General features: G+C 40.6%; 2 protein-coding genes across 7 annotated transcripts; both read right to left on the bottom strand.

Moving 5' to 3' along the window:
* LOC135526430 (adhesion G protein-coupled receptor E5-like) lies at positions 1-5,104 on the bottom strand. 4 transcript variants are annotated; one of them, XM_064954800.1, is made up of 10 exons: positions 4,749-5,104; positions 4,554-4,643; positions 3,960-4,091; positions 3,681-3,718; positions 3,432-3,548; positions 3,136-3,298; positions 2,232-2,354; positions 1,924-2,090; positions 1,620-1,781; positions 1-643 (listed from the first exon to the last, which is right to left on the bottom strand). In XM_064954800.1, the coding sequence occupies exons 1-10, from the start codon at positions 4,777-4,779 to the stop codon at positions 485-487; spliced, it is 1,182 nt and encodes a 393-aa protein (XP_064810872.1). In that variant the 5' UTR covers positions 4,780-5,104; the 3' UTR covers positions 1-484. The 4 variants fall into 4 exon arrangements, with proteins under 4 accessions (XP_064810872.1, XP_064810870.1, XP_064810869.1 ...); XM_064954798.1 differs by lacking the exon at positions 4,749-5,104 and having other exon boundaries at positions 1,626-1,781; positions 4,554-4,742; XM_064954797.1 differs by lacking the exon at positions 4,749-5,104 and having other exon boundaries at positions 4,554-4,742.
* A 1,215-nt stretch (positions 5,105-6,319) lies between these two features.
* LOC135526427 (adhesion G protein-coupled receptor E5-like) lies at positions 6,320-17,523 on the bottom strand. 3 transcript variants are annotated; one of them, XM_064954790.1, is made up of 13 exons: positions 13,956-17,523; positions 13,158-13,301; positions 11,325-11,424; positions 10,808-10,939; positions 10,583-10,714; positions 9,961-10,089; positions 9,805-9,842; positions 9,565-9,678; positions 9,326-9,488; positions 8,728-8,850; positions 8,434-8,600; positions 8,136-8,294; positions 6,320-7,201 (listed from the first exon to the last, which is right to left on the bottom strand). In XM_064954790.1, exons 1-13 carry the CDS (start codon positions 14,079-14,081, stop codon positions 7,043-7,045), a joined length of 1,686 nt encoding a protein of 561 aa, XP_064810862.1. In that variant the 5' UTR covers positions 14,082-17,523; the 3' UTR covers positions 6,320-7,042. The 3 variants fall into 3 exon arrangements, with proteins under 3 accessions (XP_064810862.1, XP_064810863.1, XP_064810864.1); XM_064954791.1 differs by lacking the exons at positions 13,158-13,301; positions 13,956-17,523 and adding an exon at positions 11,538-12,819 and having other exon boundaries at positions 11,386-11,424; XM_064954792.1 differs by lacking the exons at positions 13,158-13,301; positions 13,956-17,523 and adding an exon at positions 11,538-12,819.
* Positions 17,524-17,526: the final 3 nt, after the last annotated feature.

Consider the following 17,526-nt stretch of genomic DNA (forward strand, 5'->3'; position numbering starts at 1 on the left):
TTTCAGTATGGTAAAGCTTTATTGCTGAAGAAAGGGACCAATTGTATTTAGATATTTGAATCAGATTGGAGCAAAATATTGCAAGATGATTGAATGACAGGGCCAAATATTATTTTCACTTGATTAGCTCTCAGAAAATAGTTACAACAACAACGAAGTGGCTTGATACTTGACAAATGCAGCGTTGTGTGGATATACCACTATTCTAGGAAAATTCATGCCACAAATTCTAAGTAAAACTCGTGAGCCTAAAATGACTTATGTATTTTGACATATAGTTAAGAGCTCATATGCTACAGTCTAGAACTAATAAGAGTTCTATACATGAGATATTGTATATCTATTAATATAAAGTTGTGTTCTTATATTTTAGTTTTTTGATACATTTTTATAATACTGGATGTCCTTGCAAGCCAAGAGACAATGTTACAAATGAATTCCAAGTAAAGCTTTTCTTAGAACACAAATAGTTCAAATCCATGTCTTATTTTCTATGTAGCTGTACTTCCTGTTGCAGCCGGTGTCCTCCACGGCGTTTGCGGCTGACAAAGCGACACCACAGGGTGGTGATCAGGGACAGGACCACACAGGTCACTGCCACAATAACACCCACCCACATCACCAACGACAGCTGCCCGCTTCCCTGCCGAAGAGGAATAACAAGCATCAGACACACACCATCTAGACAGTATGAACATCTCAAACAACAGCACTTAACTTAAGCACTCAACAAGTATCAAACTCCCCGAAATAATGTGACAAATGAATCAAACACTACATTTAGTAGTTTAAAACATGCCTTTTCAGCTCGGGGGTTTGAACTTGCAACCTTCCAGTTACTAGTCCAACGCTCTAACCACTAGGCTACCATGCCACCACAGACACACATATCTGGGAATATATTTTCTCCCTCTTCAGATGTGCTACAGTAAGTTTCTATCCATTTGGCAACAGATTTACATGGGAATACTCTAAAATCAGCATTAAAACAATATGTGCATTTTCCCACCAGAGAGGTGTTTCCATCACATTGACTTGTTGCGGATAAAAGGCTGTACTTGATGACATAGTGCAGATAAAAATACCCTTTGCGGTAAAATTTCCATGTACCGAAAAAAAATGCAAGTTAAATGGGATTACATGGTATTTTCAACTTTTTGAACTTTACAGCAAATGTGCCCACTCCGGTATTGTCACGAGCGCTTAAGCCCACAGCGCTATTTGAAAGCAGCATCAAACTCATCACCATGCACATTCACCACCCTGTGAAGTTCAACATAAACATACTTAGTCTGTTGCCTAATAAACTGCATGCTTTCCCGACAAGTCATAGTGGGAGGACCACACACGGCATAGCGTGTCTCCAAGTTTACTTCCATATCATGGTTATTTTATCAATATATGGCCTTAAAAGCGTTTCCACCGATATGTCTTGCATAAATATTTTTACAGACACAAAAAGATCCCACCTTGTCTAGCTTATTTTGGTTTCTTGACAATTAGAAAGTTTTCCCGAAACATTTTCTGTTTCCATCAGGCCTGTCATGACATTTTTTAAACGACATGTACTTTACTCGCATAAAAAGGTTAGATGGAAAACAGGTTAGTGTTCTCATCACCTTTACCTGGATTCCCTTCAGCAGAGCGAATGTGCTGAGATGGTTGCAGGAGCACACAGTGTGGGTGGAGTTCGAAATCACTAAGGTGCAACCCCGCCCAGACCACACCCCCGGTCCATTCTCATCCGACCAATAAACACAGGTGGGGTCAACATCACTGGACTAGGACACAGTGTATATGGGTTGGGGTTAATTCCATTTAGACTCAGTAAATTCAGGAACGAATGTGACTTCATGAAAAATATATAAATGAAAAACATGTTTTACTGACAGTCAGAAACTATTAAGTAGAGACAAGTGTTACCTGCAGGTGATGGAAGGTGAGATTAACCTGTTGGGGCAGTTTTTTTGTATTGGAGTTGCTAACGGAAACTGTCACAGCACTGGACATGAGCTGCTGGCTCTGATGAGAAGTGTTGTCCTTCAGATTATCCAGATTCCTATAGCTGAGCAGAACGACATAAGCAAACCCTGCACACAAAAAAACAATACAAGAAAACATAAGGCCTGATACAAGAACATGTACAACTCACAATATCCCAAGTGAATCGATCAATGTATGTCTTTAGTAATATTTGGAGCAGATGATTGGTACTGTAGGACTGTGGCTACCTAGGTAATTCTGGTAATCTCCAACCACCGTCTCCCAGGTGGTGTCAAGTTGAGTGTTTTCATTGGTCAGGCTGACTGGTCCTTTAGGTGGAGTCTTGTCTCTCCTCACCATAATCTCAACCTCTGTTTTTATTGACAAAATCAACACAGAGCAGGAATCACCATTACTGAAAGAACACAGTATTGCATTAATTATATTTTAAGTTGACACCATGTAATGTGCTTGTGAGTGCTCTGTTTATGGTCAGTATGGTGCTCAGATTGTGGTCTTTCTGTGGTACTGTAACGTCTGCTTCCAACTCACACTCCCAAACACAAAAATCTGCTGAATGCAGCTCACTTTCCAGCTCACACTCTCAAACACATAGATCCCCTGAACGCAGCTCAATCTCCAGATCCCAATCACCTGAATTCTGATCACCTTTTCACACACCTGTATGTCATTATCACGCACAATTTAGTTCAGTTCTTTGCACCTCATCATTGTGAGGTGTTTGTTTTGTGATACACTTCTATTAGGAGCTCTGTTTTTGCATCTGTAATGTAATCCTCCTGTGTATGATAGTGAGGCAGGCAAAAACTAACGATGCCTTTTGTCTATTCCCTGCCTGTACTTTAGCCTATGGGATTTCCTCTTATCAACCTATTGCCTGATCTCCCGAACGTTACTAGTCTTTTCCCTGCCTGTACTGTTGCCTTTTTTGATTTTTTTTGTGTAAGACCTTCTGCCTGCCACTGGACCCAACTCTCTGCCGCCTCCTGTGGTCCCTTACAAATAAACACCTGCTGCGCCTTGCGCTTGAAACCAGCTCTCTGTCTCCCATTGTGTTCAATAAAGGTACCTGCGAGGTGGTCAGTAAATGGTAAATATGTGGTCAGTGTGTGCTCAGTGTGTTTATGTTACCGGTGTGGTTGGTCTCTATCCTGGTCACGTTCTCTGTCAGCAGTGGAGCGATCAGTCTGAATGAGATTTCAATCGTCCTCAGTAACTTAGTCACTTCACTGCTACTACGGTGACCATTGGACTGGAGGCCCAGTTGAACAACATCAGTGGCATTAACCAGTAACTAGAGAGAGACATAAGGGTTTTGTACGTGTGTGTTAGAGGTTGACCGATTATGATTTTTCAATGCCAATACTGATACCGATTCATCGGCCGACCTCTTGTGTTTGCATGTGTGTTTCTGTGTGGTGACTTACTGTCAAAAGCACATCTCCAGTTGGCAGCAGTCTTGTCGGTCCAGACAACGTAGGGCTGTTCAACACCAAACAGCTGTTTTTCAACAGAGACAATAAACTATCAAGGACTGGTAGAGTCTGGGAGGGAGGGAGGGAGGGAGGGAGGAGGGGGCATGTGCATTAGTGGGAAAATGCATACAACATTTCAAGATCATGGAAAAATACCCTGTTCTCAATTAATAATGTAATAATTCTAAAGTAAAGCCTTACCTGTCCAGGCTGTGTTTCGTACTGGTCACAATTAAGCTCTAATGTAAAAACATGGAGACATTATCTCAATACCCTTCTAAAGTACACTATGTACAGACCTGTGCATGATAAAGGAGTACATCATGGACAACAAGTGGAATGTACAGTATAAAACCTGACATAGACTTTTATGGCGCTTCAGTACAGTCAGCCAGTACATGGAAGACAGACAAAAGGTAGCCTTAGAGTATTTAGACAAAACCCAATACAACAGCACCCAAGAGGAAATGTGTCTCTCACCTGCACACTGAGTTTGTCTGTTGCCGTAGTTACTGAATCCTGTGGGACACTTGCACAGGTAGCTGCCCAGCTGATTGACACAGCTTCCCCGTTCCCCACAAAAATGTTGGTTCTCAACACACTCATTTATGTCTGATAGAGAAAGAGAGTGGTAAAGGGAAAAGTAGTGGAGATGGAAAGATGATTAAAGATTGTATGTTTACAAAGAGAGGGTGATAATCCCTCACGTTAACACAGTCACACTTTCAATAAGATTATATTGACCACCACATGATTCAAAGCCAAGCGATCTGAAGCCAGAATAGCATTGACAGTAATAGCTTTCAACGGTGTTGATACAAGTTGAATAGCCTACAGATGTTCTTCTCATTTAAGCACTCATTATATCTACATGAGGGAGATGAGAGGTGAATTTAGAAATACTAGATTATCTTCCGAAAAAACATCCCACTACAAAACAGTACATAGTGTTGAATGTTCCTAAACAGGGTCTGTTTAATGCTGGAGATTATCAGAGGTCAACATTACTGATCATAGCACATTCCTAAAGCAAAATACTATGCAGGAAATTATAACCATATTGTCCATCATTACCAATACAATTCAGAAACTCTGATTTGGAATTCGGTTGAGTAAAGCCATTCGCATATCTAGTAACTCTTGCTCCTTGGTCCTTGAGTAGCGCTAAATGAAGACAAAGAAAAGTTGAACTGCACACATGCATATGTTAAATGTTTTAAACAGACTTGTGGATGTGTTGGTTAAATAAAAAGCAGAAAATTGACCGACCCACAATCAGTAGAAATAGAATGGATCCCATGATGTCTGACAACTGGTGAGTTAATGGTACATGTCAGCTTGGTTTTAGTTCTAAAGATTCATTTGGAGACCTCACGGATGTGGTTACCGCAGGGAAGTAAAAATATTTCCCCATAACTAGCACTGGCATTTTCTTGTAAGTCGAGAACAAAGAGGAACTGACTGTGTGGCATGAGAAGACCATTTGCATCGCAATTCACATCAGGTTAATTTGTCTAGTTTTGCATAGACCACATCCAGGAGTTCCATCCCTGAATTAGACTCTAGTGTAGAAGGTCTATCTCCAAGATCAGATATAAGAGGACACATTGATCTAAAACACCAACATGCACAATATAGACTCTTATCAACAGGGCCACATAAACCAGCTGCCTTACCAAAAGCAGACTTAGAATCCATATTTCACTCTAAAGCAAGGCTATTTTTCTTTTCAAAATGTCTTGCTCTTGATTTCTTTTGAAGATGTCTGACCTTTACGCAAATTTTACAAGTTACTGCAGCAGCATTTCCCGTAACTTTCACATTCTCACTTGCTCTATCAGCATTGACGGGGAAGGGGTTTGAATGCTTAACATTTAGTGTGTCTTTATGATTACACAAATGAAGAGGGTCTCTGTGTTTTTCTTGAAGTGGTAATGGGACTATTTGTCCATGAAATCAATAATTTTCCTGACGAATTCTCCTTCCATAGCCGAAGCATCCTAATATATTGAAAGGCTACATTATCTAGATTTATGTTAGTTCAAAAGGTAGGTCGATTAACCAATGAAGAGAGAAGTTTCAAGACCTATTGAGAATGAAAGATATCAAAGTCATGATAATGATGGCAAATGCATTTGTGTGATAAACAGCCTGTTGGAAAATGAAGAAGCAACTATGATGAAATGGTGGGAGACATGAGATTTACAATATTAATATCACTCACACTATGTTCCTTCATGATGACCAACGGTAAGTTTTAGGGCAGACATACATATCTCTAGTCTGTCTGACACAAAACGCGAAGTCTTCTTGACAAAGCTATCTCTCTCTGTGCACTTGTCGTCACTAGCTACTACAGCCACAGCTTATTTCTAAAATGTCTCTTAATTAAAATTTCAGTTGAATCCTAACCCTAAACTTAAACACACGGCTAACCATATGCCTGCCTAACCTTCAACTAAAACCAAAAAGCTTCTTTTTGGGGGGATGGGGGATTTTTATGATTACAGCCCAGGTTTGGAACGCTCTTTCTTATTAGTCTATTAACTAATTTACTGCCTGGTGATGTCACCAGCAAGCCAAAACTTCATCCTACCAAAACAGGCTGACATTTCAAACAGCTCTTACACTTAAAGGGAATTATCATAATGTCCACAATTTCACAGTCTTATTCCAACCTCAAAGTGTTTAAATATAGATAAAACTCAGGAAATCATGTTCTTGACTGCACTGGGCCTTTAAGTCCGTTTGGAAGTGTTTACACCATGTGGGCAGTTCTATAGGCCTAGCCTCATGAGAGTCAAAAAAACAATGTCTTGGGTGAGCAATGATCAAATTCATTGTACTTTCAGTATGATGTTGTGCTTTATTATTTTTACAAAACGGACAGCTCATATTTAGACATTTATGTCAGAATGAAGGAAATAATAGCAAGATGATTTGTGGATTTAAATACCTTCTCAAGCACTGTAAAATAAACAGGAAAAATATTACTTTCACTTCAAATAAGTCAGTTACAACAACAACCAAGTGGCACAAGTGGCATAAAATTTAAATTTAAAAAAGAGGCAGCAGCGTAGCCTAGTGGTTACAGTGTTGGACTAGTAACCGAAAGGTTGCAAGTTCAAATCCCCGAGCTGACAAGGTACAAATCTGTTGTTCTGCCCCTGAACAGGCAGTTGACCCACAGTTCCTAGGCAGAATTGCCTAATTAAATAAAGGTACAATTTAAAAAAATACTGGACAAATGCAGCGTTGAATGGATATACCACTATTCTCATCTCTACAAATTACCAACCATGTTAATGAGACTGAAATGACTTATGTTGCCATAAAATTGAGAGCTCATTTATTACAGTCCAGAACTGATTTCTATACATGAAAAATTGTATATCTATTAATAAAAAGTTATGTTTTTGTTTTTGTTTGTTTGGTACATTTTTAAACTACTTAAATAAATACTAATTCTGGCAATTGGATGTCCTTGCAAGCCAAGAGACAACATTTTCAAATGAATTCCAAGTAAAGCTTTTCTTATAACACAAATAGTTCAAATCCATGTCTTATTTTCTATGTAGCTGTACATCATGTTGCAGCCGGTGTCCTCCACGGCGTTTGCGGCTGACAAAGCGACACCACAGGGTGGTGATCAGGGACAGGACCACACAGGTCAGTGCCACAAAAACACCCACCCACATCACCAATGACAGCTGCCCGCTTCCCTGCCAATGAGGAATAACAAACATCAGAAACACACCATCTAGACAATACGAACATATCAAACACAACAGCAGCACTCAAGCACTCAACAAGCATCAAACTCCCCTAAATAATGTAACAAATGCATCAAACACATTTAGCCGTTTAAAACATTAACCTTTCCAGAGGAACCAAAGGAAGTCTCTGACACAGATATCCTGGAAGATGGTTTCACCCCCATCAGATGTGCTACACTAGCTAGGTTTCCAGACAATTTGCGAAAGATGTACATAGGAATACTCTAAAATCTGCATTAAAACAACATTTTCATTTTCCCACCAAAGAGGTGTTTCCATCAAAATGACTTGTTACAAATAAAAGGCTGTACGTGATGACATAGTGCACATAAAATACCCTTTGCGGTTAAATTAACATGTACCGAATAAAAAATTAAGTTAAATGGGTTTACAATGGCATTTTGAATACTACTGATGGTTTTCTCAAGAAACAAAAAAAGCTTTATATAGCAAGTGTGCGCACTCCAGTTTTGTCACGTGCCCTTAAGCCCACAGCGCTATTTGAAAGCAGCATCAAGCTCATCACCATGCACATTCACCACCCTGTGAAGTTCAACATAAACATACTTAGTCTGTTGCCTAATAAACTGCATGCTTTCCCGACAAGTCATAGTGGGAGGACCACACACGGCATAGCGTGTCTCCAAGTTTACTTCCATATCATGGTTATTATATCAATATTTGGCCATAAAAGCATTTCCACCGACATGTCTTGCATAATTATTTTTAGCGACACAATCCCACCTTGTCTAGATTATTTTGTTTTCTTGACATTTAGAAAGTTTCCATCAGGCCTGTCATGACATTTTTCATCCGACATGTACTTTACTCGCATAAAAAGGTTGGATGGAAAACTGGTTAGTGTTCTCATCACCTTTACCTGTTGCACTTTGTTCAGCAGAGTGAATGTGCTGAGATGGTTGCAGGAGCACACAGTCTGGTTGGAGTTTGACATCACTAAGGTGCAACCCCTCCCAGACCACACCCCCGGTCCATTCTCATCCGACCAATAAACACAGGTGGGGTCAACATCACTGGACTAGGACACAGTGTATATGGGTTGGGATCAATTCCATTTAGACTCAAATTCAGGAAAAAATGTGACTTAATGGAAAATATATCAATGAAAAACACGTTTTACTGACAGTCAGAAACTATTAAGTAGAGACAAGTGTTACCTGCAGGTGATGGAAGGTGAGATTAACCTGTTGGGGCAGGTATGTTGTGTTGGAGTTGCTAACGGAAACTGTCACAGCACTGGACATGAGCTGCTGGCTCTGATGAGAAGTACTGTCCTTCAGACTATCCAGATTCTTATGGCTGAGCAGAATGACAAATGCATACCCTGCACATAAAAAACAACACAAGAAAACACAAGGCCTGATACAAAAACATATACAACTCACAATATCTCAATGTGTGCCTTTAATAATATTTGGAGCAGATGATTGGTACTGTAGGACTGTGGCTACCTGGGTAATTCTGGTCATCTCCAACCACCGTCTCCCAGGTGGTGTCAAGTTGAGTGTTCTCATTGGTCAGGCTGACTGGTCCTTCAGGTGGAGTCTTGTCTCTTCTCACCATAATCTCAACCTCTGTTTTTCAACATATTGACAAAATCAACACAGAGCAGAAATCACCATTACTGAAAGAACACAGTATTGCATTAATTATATTTTAAGTTGACACAATGTAATGTGCTCGTTAGTGCTCCGTTTATGGTCAGTATGGTGCTCAGATTGCAGTACCTGTGAAGTGGTAAGTAAATGGGAAAGCGTGATACCTAGTCAGTGGTCCAACTGAATGTGTTCAACTGAATTGTGTCTTCCGCATTTAACCCAACCCCTCTGAATCAGAGAGGTGCAGGCAGCTGCCTTAAATCGACATCCACGTCTTTGGAACAATGGGTTAACAGTCTTGCTCAGGGGCAGAATGACAGATTTTTACCTTGTCAGCTTGGGGAGTGAATCCAGCAAACTTCCGGTTACTGGTTCAACATTCTCACCACTAGGCTACCTGCCGACCCATTGTAAATATGTGGTCAGAATGTGCTCAGTGTGTTTATATTACCTGTGTGGTTGGTCTCTATCCTGGTCACGTTCTCTGTCAGCAGTGGAGCGATCAGTCTGAATGAGATTTCAATCGTCCTCAGTAACTTAGTCACTTCACTGCTACTACGGTGACCATTGGACTGGAGGCCCAGTTGAACAACATCAGTGGTATTAACCAGTAACTAGAGAAGAGACACATGAGGGTTTTGTATGTGTGTGTGTGTGCGTTTGCATGTGTGTTTCTGTGTGGTGACTTACTGTCAAAAGCACATCTCCAGTTGGCAGCAGTCTTGTCAGTCCAGGCAACATAGAGTTGCTCAACACCAAACAGTTGTTTCTCAACAGAGACCAACTATCAAAGCCTGGTAGAGTCTGGGAGGCAGGGAGGGGGGAGAGGGGGCATGTGCATTAGTGGGAAAATGCATAACACATTTCAAGTTCAAGTAAAAATACCCTTTTCTCAATTAATAATGTAATAATTCTAAAGTAAAGCTTTACCTGTCCAGGCTGTGTTTCGTACTGGTCACAATTAAGCTCTAAAGTTAAAACATGGAGACATTATCTCAATACCCTTCTACAGTACACTATGTACATAGCTGTGCATGATAAAGGAGTACATCATGGACGACAAGTGGAATGGTGCTTGTCTCTCACCTACACACTTAGTTTGGTTTTTGCCAAAGTTAGTAAATCCAGCAGGACACTGGCACCAGTAACTTCCAATCAGGTTTTGGCAGATTCCCCCATTTCCACATACTCCGTCTGTATTACACTCGTCAATGTCTGAAAGAGGAAGAGAGAAAGAAAGAGATGAGGAATTAAGGGAGAGATGTTGAAAGTGTGGGATGACTAGAAAGGATGTCACACACAAACATTTTACCAGTGATATTCTCAGGCTCTAATCTAAACCCAGGAAGACACAGTTTTAAACAGCCTGCGGTGTTGACGCATGTTCAATTGTCCCCACAGACGGGGAGAATGTCTATACACTCGTTGATATCTAAATAATGTTGAGTCCAAGTGTAAGAGAGTTTAAAATGTTTCCACCTTCTTCACCAAAATGGTACATTTTCGATGGCGCATCTGGCTAATGTGTTGTCAAGCAGACAGTTATGTGTGTTTGTTAATCAGAGTTTGATGAGTTTGAGCCAGGCACAGCGAAGCCTGTTACACAAGGAGTAAATACCAGTTGAAACAGAATATTATGGGTCAGTCAACATAACACAGCAGTGGACGGGACAGTCAGAAGACTCAAGAAGAATTGTGTTCCTCTCACCTACACACGGAGTTTGTCCGTTGCCAGAGTTCCTAAATCCATTGGGACACGTGCACAGGTAGCTACCCACCTGATTAAGACAGGTTCCCCATTTCCCACAAATATTTGGGAACGTAACACACTCCTCTATGTCTGAAAGAGAAAGTGTGTGGTGAGGATGAGATGGAGAGATGAGGGTGAGAGTGTCTGATTCTAAGGATGATACTAAAAACAGAGAAGACTTACCCAAGCATTGTCGCGCGGCACCAGTAAAGTCATCAAACCCAGGATGACACAAACAGAAGTAGCTACCCTCAGTTTTGAAACAATCTGAATTGTCCCCACAGATGAGGGAGTTGCTACTGCACTCGTCGATATCTAAATGACACCACATATACAAAAGAATGTTATGACACGCGTAATGTTGTTACATGGCCATTTAAAAGCACTGGTTTTGGCTAGTCCTGCTTACATACGATTCACTCTCAAACTCAAGGTATCCATAAGAGTACTGATTCAAAGCTCTATACATCAGAGGAAAATAATGTTTAAAGTTCTGACAGATCATATTTACGTCAAAATAAATACATATTTTCTGAATAAAGACCCCCCTTAAAGTGGATGGTTTTAATGTTCTTGAGCTAGGTCTGGTTAATGCTGGAGAATGAACAAATGAGCTATGTATAAATTACTGATATAGGTGAATATTACTGATCAACTTAACAATACAATCATTTACAAACATTAAGTCTAAAACCCTCACGTTCAGTCTTCATCATCATCACAAATAGCATAAAACAAAACCCCCTTAGCTTCAGCCCCACCTTCCTGTGGCGCTCCATGACCATAGTCCTTGAGAAGCGCTAAATGAAGACACAAAAGAAAGGTTGAACTGCACACATACATATAATATATATCTTTTAAACAGACTCAGTGATGATATGTTGGTCAAATAAAAAACTGAACAGTTACCGACCCAGAATCAGGAGAAATATAATTGCTCCCATGCTCTCTGACAAGCGATGAGTTAATGTCAAATACCAGCTTGGCTTTAATTCTAAGTAATGATTTGGTAACGTCACGCATGTGGTAAGCACAGTGAAGTATGAATAGCTCATCTTATCTAGCAACATCTTTCTCTTTAAACAGCAACTGCCCCTAAAAACCAACTTCTCATTTAGAAAACAGTCTATGTGGCATCTATAGGAGTCCGAAACGTATTCTTTACTGCCAAAATCGACTACCAAGTATAAATAGGATCATTTTTCATAAAGTCATTCTTTAACCAAGTTTTGTGAGATTGTGGTCGTGAATACTGCATCACAACATAAATGAAAGTTGCGTTTGTTGAAATGGAGTGGAATGGATGGAATGGACTGAATGGAATATTATCAAACCCATGAAAACCATGTTTTTTATACCATTCCATTTCCTCCATTCCAACCATTATTATGAGCCATTCTCCTCCTCAGCAGCCTCCCCAACTGTTCAATACTGCACACAGATGGCAGCACACAAGTCATCATCAGTTCGGAGTGCAGCTGCACATGTCCTTATCCAGGCACTTGTCCTCTCCTGTCTGGACTACCGCAACTCGCTGGAGGCTGCGCTCACCACTTGTGCAATCAACCCCCTGCAACTTATCCAGAACTCAGAAGCCCGCATGGTTTTAAACCTTCCCAAGAACCCTCATGTCACCCCGCTCCTTCACTCACTCTACTGGCTTCCAGTCGAAGCTCGCATCCACTACAACACCATAGTGCTTACCTACGGAACAGAAAGAGGAACTGCCCCTCCCTACCTTTAGGCTATGCTCAAACCCTACACCCCAAACCGAGCACTCCGCTCCCCCAACTCAGTCTCATGGCACGGGTGGGGGGGAGCTCCCACCTCAGCCCAATCCAAGCTCTTCTCTGTCCTGTTACCCCAATGGTGGAACCAGCTTCCCCCTGAAGCTGGGTCAGCAGAGTCCCTGCCCATCTTCCAAAAACATCTGAAAACATACCTCTTCAAACGGTATCTTAAATAATTATCCTTCTCACCTCGACCACCCGCCATTTTTTTTATTAAAAAAGAACACTTGCACTTGACACCCCCACCCCTCTTCTAGCTCTGAATCTACCGATAGCTACATTACTGAAGGAAAATGTACTTTCTATGCCTGTGATATGTGGTTCACCCACCTTGCTATCTTAAGATGAATGCACTAACTGGAAGTCGCTCTGGATAAGAGCATCTGCTAAATGACTAAAATGTATATGTAGCTGTCTCTTTTCTCTCAATTAGTTGGTGTCAAGTTGAGTGTTCTCATTGGTCAGGCTGACTGGTCCTTCAGGTGGAGTCTTGTCTCTCCTCACCATAATCTCAACCTCTGTTTTTCAACATTGACCAAATCAACACAGAGCAGAAATCCCCATTACTGAAAGAACACAGTATTGCATTAATTATATTTTAACGTTGACACAATGTAATGTGCTTGTTAGTGCTCCGTTTATGATCAGTATGGTGCTCAGATTGTGGTCAACCTGTGGTGCCTGCGAGGTGGTCAGTAAATGGTAAATATGTGGTCAGCGTGTGCTCAGAGTCTGTGTGTTACCTGTGTGGTTAGGTCTCTGGCAGCAGCTGAGCGTTCAGTCAGAGAGATTTCAATCTTCCTCAGTAACTTAGTCACTTCACTGCTACTACGGTGACCATTGGACTGGAGGCCCAATTGAAGAACATCAGTGGTATTAACCAGTAACTACAGAAAAGAAACAAGAGTTATATGCATGTGTGTGTTTGTGTGTGGTGACTTACTGTCAAAAGCACATCTCCAGTCAGTAACTATCTTGTAGGTCCAGACAACGTAGAGTTGCTCAACACCTAACTGTTTTTCTCAACAGAGACAAGAAACTATCAAAGCCTGGTACAGTCTGGGAGGGAGGGGGGGGGCATGTGCATTAGTGGAGAAATGCATAAAACAATTCTAGATCAAGGAAAAATACAATTTTCTCAATGAATAATGTAATAATTCTAAAGTAAGGCTTTACCTGTCCAGGCTGTGTTTCATGCTGGTCACAGAAACTCTAAAGTAAAAGCATCTCAATACCCTTCTACAGTACATTATGTACATAGCTGTGCATGATAAAGGAGTACATCATGGACGACAAGTGGAATGGTGCTTGTCTCTCACCTACACACTTAGTTTGGTTTTTGCTAAAGTTAGTAAATCCAGCAGGACACTGGCACCAGTAACTGCCATTCAGGTTTTGGCCTGGGTAAATAAAACTTGACAAGGAATGTTATGGGGGTTCAGTAGTCAGCCTGTACATGGAAGACAGACAAAAGGTAGCCACCTTAGAGTATTTAGACAAAACCCAATACAACAGCATCCAAGAGGAAATGTGTCTCTCACCTGCACACTGAGTTTGTCTGTTGCCGTAGTTACTGAATCCTGTGGGACACTTGCACAGGTAGCTGCCCAGCTGATTGACACAGATTCCCCGTTCCCCACAAAAATGTTGGTTCTCAACACACTCATCTATGTCTGATAGAGAAAGAGAGTGGTAAAGGGAAAAGTAGTGGAGATGGAAAGATGATTAAAGATTGTATGTTTACAAAGAGAGGGTGATAATCCCTCACGTTAACACAGTCACACTTTCAATAAGATTATATTGACCACCACATGATTCAAAGCCAAGCGATCTGAAGCCAGAATAGCATTGACAGTAATAGCTTTCAAAGGTGTTGATACGAGTTGAATAGCCTACAGATGTTCTTCTCATTTAAGCACTCATTATATCTACATGAGGGAGATGAGAGGTGAATTTAGAAATACTAGATTATCTTCCGAAAAAACATCCCACTACAAAACAGTACATAGTGTTGAACGTTCCTAAACAGGGTCTGTTTAATGCTGGAGATGATCAAAGGTCAACAATACTGTTCAAAGTACAGCACCAGTCCAAAAATGAGACACATTTACTCAGTCAAGGTTTTTCTTTATTTTTACTATTTTCTACAATAGTGAAGACATCAAAACTATGAAATAATACATGTGGAATCATGTAATAACCCAAAAAAAGTGTTAAACAAATCAAAATAGATTTCATGTGTTAGATTCTTTAAAGTAGCCACCATTTGCCTTGATGACTGCTTTGCACACTCTTGGCATTCTCTCAACCAGCTTTACCTGGAATGCTTTTCTGGCAGTCTTGGAGTTCCACATATGCTGAACACTTGTTGGCTGCTTTCCTTCACTCTGCGGTCCAACTCATCCTAAACCATCTCAATTGGGTTTAGGTCAGTTGAATGTGGAGGCCAGGTCATCTGATGCAGCACTCCATCACTCTCCTTCTTGGTCAAATAGCCCTTACACTGCCTGGAGGTTTGTTTTTGGGTCACTGCACAAACCAGATGGGATGACGTATCGCTGCAGAATGCTGTGGTAGCCATGCTGTTTAGGTGTGCTTTGAATTCTACATAAATCACTGATAGTGTCACCAGCAAAGCACCTCCACACTATCATATCTCCTCCTCCATGCTTCACGGTGGGAACGACACATGTGGAGATCATCCGTTCACCTGCTCTGCATCTCACAAAGCCACGGCGGTTGGAACCATAAATCTCAAATTTGGACTCATCAGACCAAAGGACAGATTTTCACCGGTCTAATGACCATTGCTCGTGTTTCTTAGCCCAAGCAAATCTCTTCTTCTTATTGGTGTCCTTTAGTAGTGGTTTCTTTGCAGAAATTTGGCCATGAAGGCCTGATTCATGCAGTCTCCTCTGAACAGTTAATTTTGAGATATGTCTGTTACTTGAACCCTCTGAAGCATTTTTTCGGGCTGCAATTTCTGAGGGTGGTAACTCTAATGAACTTATCCTCTGCAGCAGAGGTAACTTCCTGTGGCAGTCCTAATGAGAGCCAGTTCCATCATAGCGCTTGATGGTTTTTGCGACTGCACTTGAAGAAACTTTCAAAGTTCTAGAAATGTTCCACATTGACTGACCTTCATGTCTTAAATTAATGATGGACTGTCGTTTCTTTTGCAAGTATGTTAACACAGCTGAAAACTGTTGTACTTGTTAAAGAAGCAATAAAACTGTCATTAGACTAGTTGAGTTTCTGGAGTGTCAGCATTTGTGGGTTCGATTACAGGCTGAAAATGAGCAGAAACAAATAACTTTCTTCTGAAACTTGTCAGTCTATTCTTGTTCTGAGAAATTAAGGCTATTCCATGTGAGAAATTGAACAATTAGCCTTTTAAAATGATAAACCTGGATTAGCTAACACAACGTGCCATTGCAACACAGGAATGGTGGTTGCTGATAATGTGCCTCTATACGCCTATGTTGACATTCCATTAAAAATAAGGCATTTCCAGCTACAATAGTCTTTTACAACATGAACAGTCTACAATGTATTACTGATCAATTTGATGTTATTTTAATGGCCCAAAAATGTGATTTTCTTTCAAAAACAAGGACATTTCAATGATGATGTGTTGGTCAAGTAAAAAGCAGAAAATTGACCGACCCACAATCAGTAGAAATAGATTGGCTTCCATGATCTCTGACAGCTGGTGAGTTAATGGTACATGTCAGCTTGGTTTTAGTTCTAAAGAATAATTTGCTAACCTCACGGATGTGGTTACCGCAGGGAGGTAAAAATATTTCCCCATAACTAGCAACGGAGTATTATTTTAAGTAGAAAACAAAGAGGAACTGACTGTGTGGCACGAGAAGACCATTTGCATCGCAATTCACATCAGGTTAATTTGTCTAGTTTTGCATAGACCACGTCCAGGAGTTCCATCCCTGAATTAGACTCTAGTGTAGAAGGTCTATCTCCAAGATCAGACATAAGAGGACACATTGATCTAAAACACCAACATGCACAATATAGACTCTTATCAACAGGGCCACATAAACCAGCTGCCTTACCAAAAGCAGACTTAGAATCCATATTTCACTCTGAAGCAAGGCTACTTATCTTTTTCTTTTCAAAATGTCTTTACAAGTTACTGCAGCAGCATTTCCCGTAACTTTCACATTCTCACTTGCTCTATCAGCATTGACGGGGAAGGGGTTTGAATGCTTAACATTTAGTGTGTCTTTGTGATTACACAAATGAAGAGGGTCTCTGTGTTTTTCTTGAAGTGGTGGTGGGACTATTTGTCCATGAAATCAATCATTTTCCTGACGAATTCTCCTTCTATAGCCGAAGCATCCTAATATATTGAAAGGCTACATTATCTAGATTTATGTTAGTTCAAAAGGTAGGTCGATTAACCAATGAAGAGAGAAGTTTCAAGAGCTATTGAGAATGAGAGATGTCAAAGTCATGATAATGATGGCAAATGCATTTGTGTGATAAACAGCCTGTTGGAAAATGAAGAAGCAACTATGATCAAATGGTGGGAGACATGAGATTTACAATATTAATATCACTCACACTATGTTCCTTCATGATGACCAACGGTAAGTTTCAGGGCAGACATACATTTCTCTAGTCTGGCTGACACAAAACGCAAAGTCTTCTTGACAAAGCTATCTCTCTCTGTGCACTTGTCGTCACTAGCTACTACAGCCACAGCTTATTTCTAAAATGTCTCTTAATTAAAATTTCAGTTGAATCCTAACCCTAAACTTAAACACACGGCTAACCATATGCCTGCCTAACCTTCAACTAAAACCAAAAAGCTTCTTTTTGGGGGGATGGCGGATTTTTATGATTACAGCCCAGGTTTGGAACGCTCTTTCTTATTAGTCTATTAACTAATTTACTGCCTGGTGATGTCACCAGCAAGCCAAAACTTCATCCTACCAAAACAGGCTGACATTTCAAACAGCTCTTACACTTAAAGGGAATTATCATAATGTCCACAATTTCACAGTCTTATTCCAACCTCAAAGTGTTTAAATATAGATAAAACTCAGGAAATCATGTTCTTGACTGCACTGGGCCTTTAAGTCCGTTTGG

This window comes from Oncorhynchus masou, chromosome 32, assembly GCF_036934945.1.
Source record: "Oncorhynchus masou masou isolate Uvic2021 chromosome 32, UVic_Omas_1.1, whole genome shotgun sequence".
Taxonomy (NCBI): domain Eukaryota; kingdom Metazoa; phylum Chordata; class Actinopteri; order Salmoniformes; family Salmonidae; genus Oncorhynchus; species Oncorhynchus masou.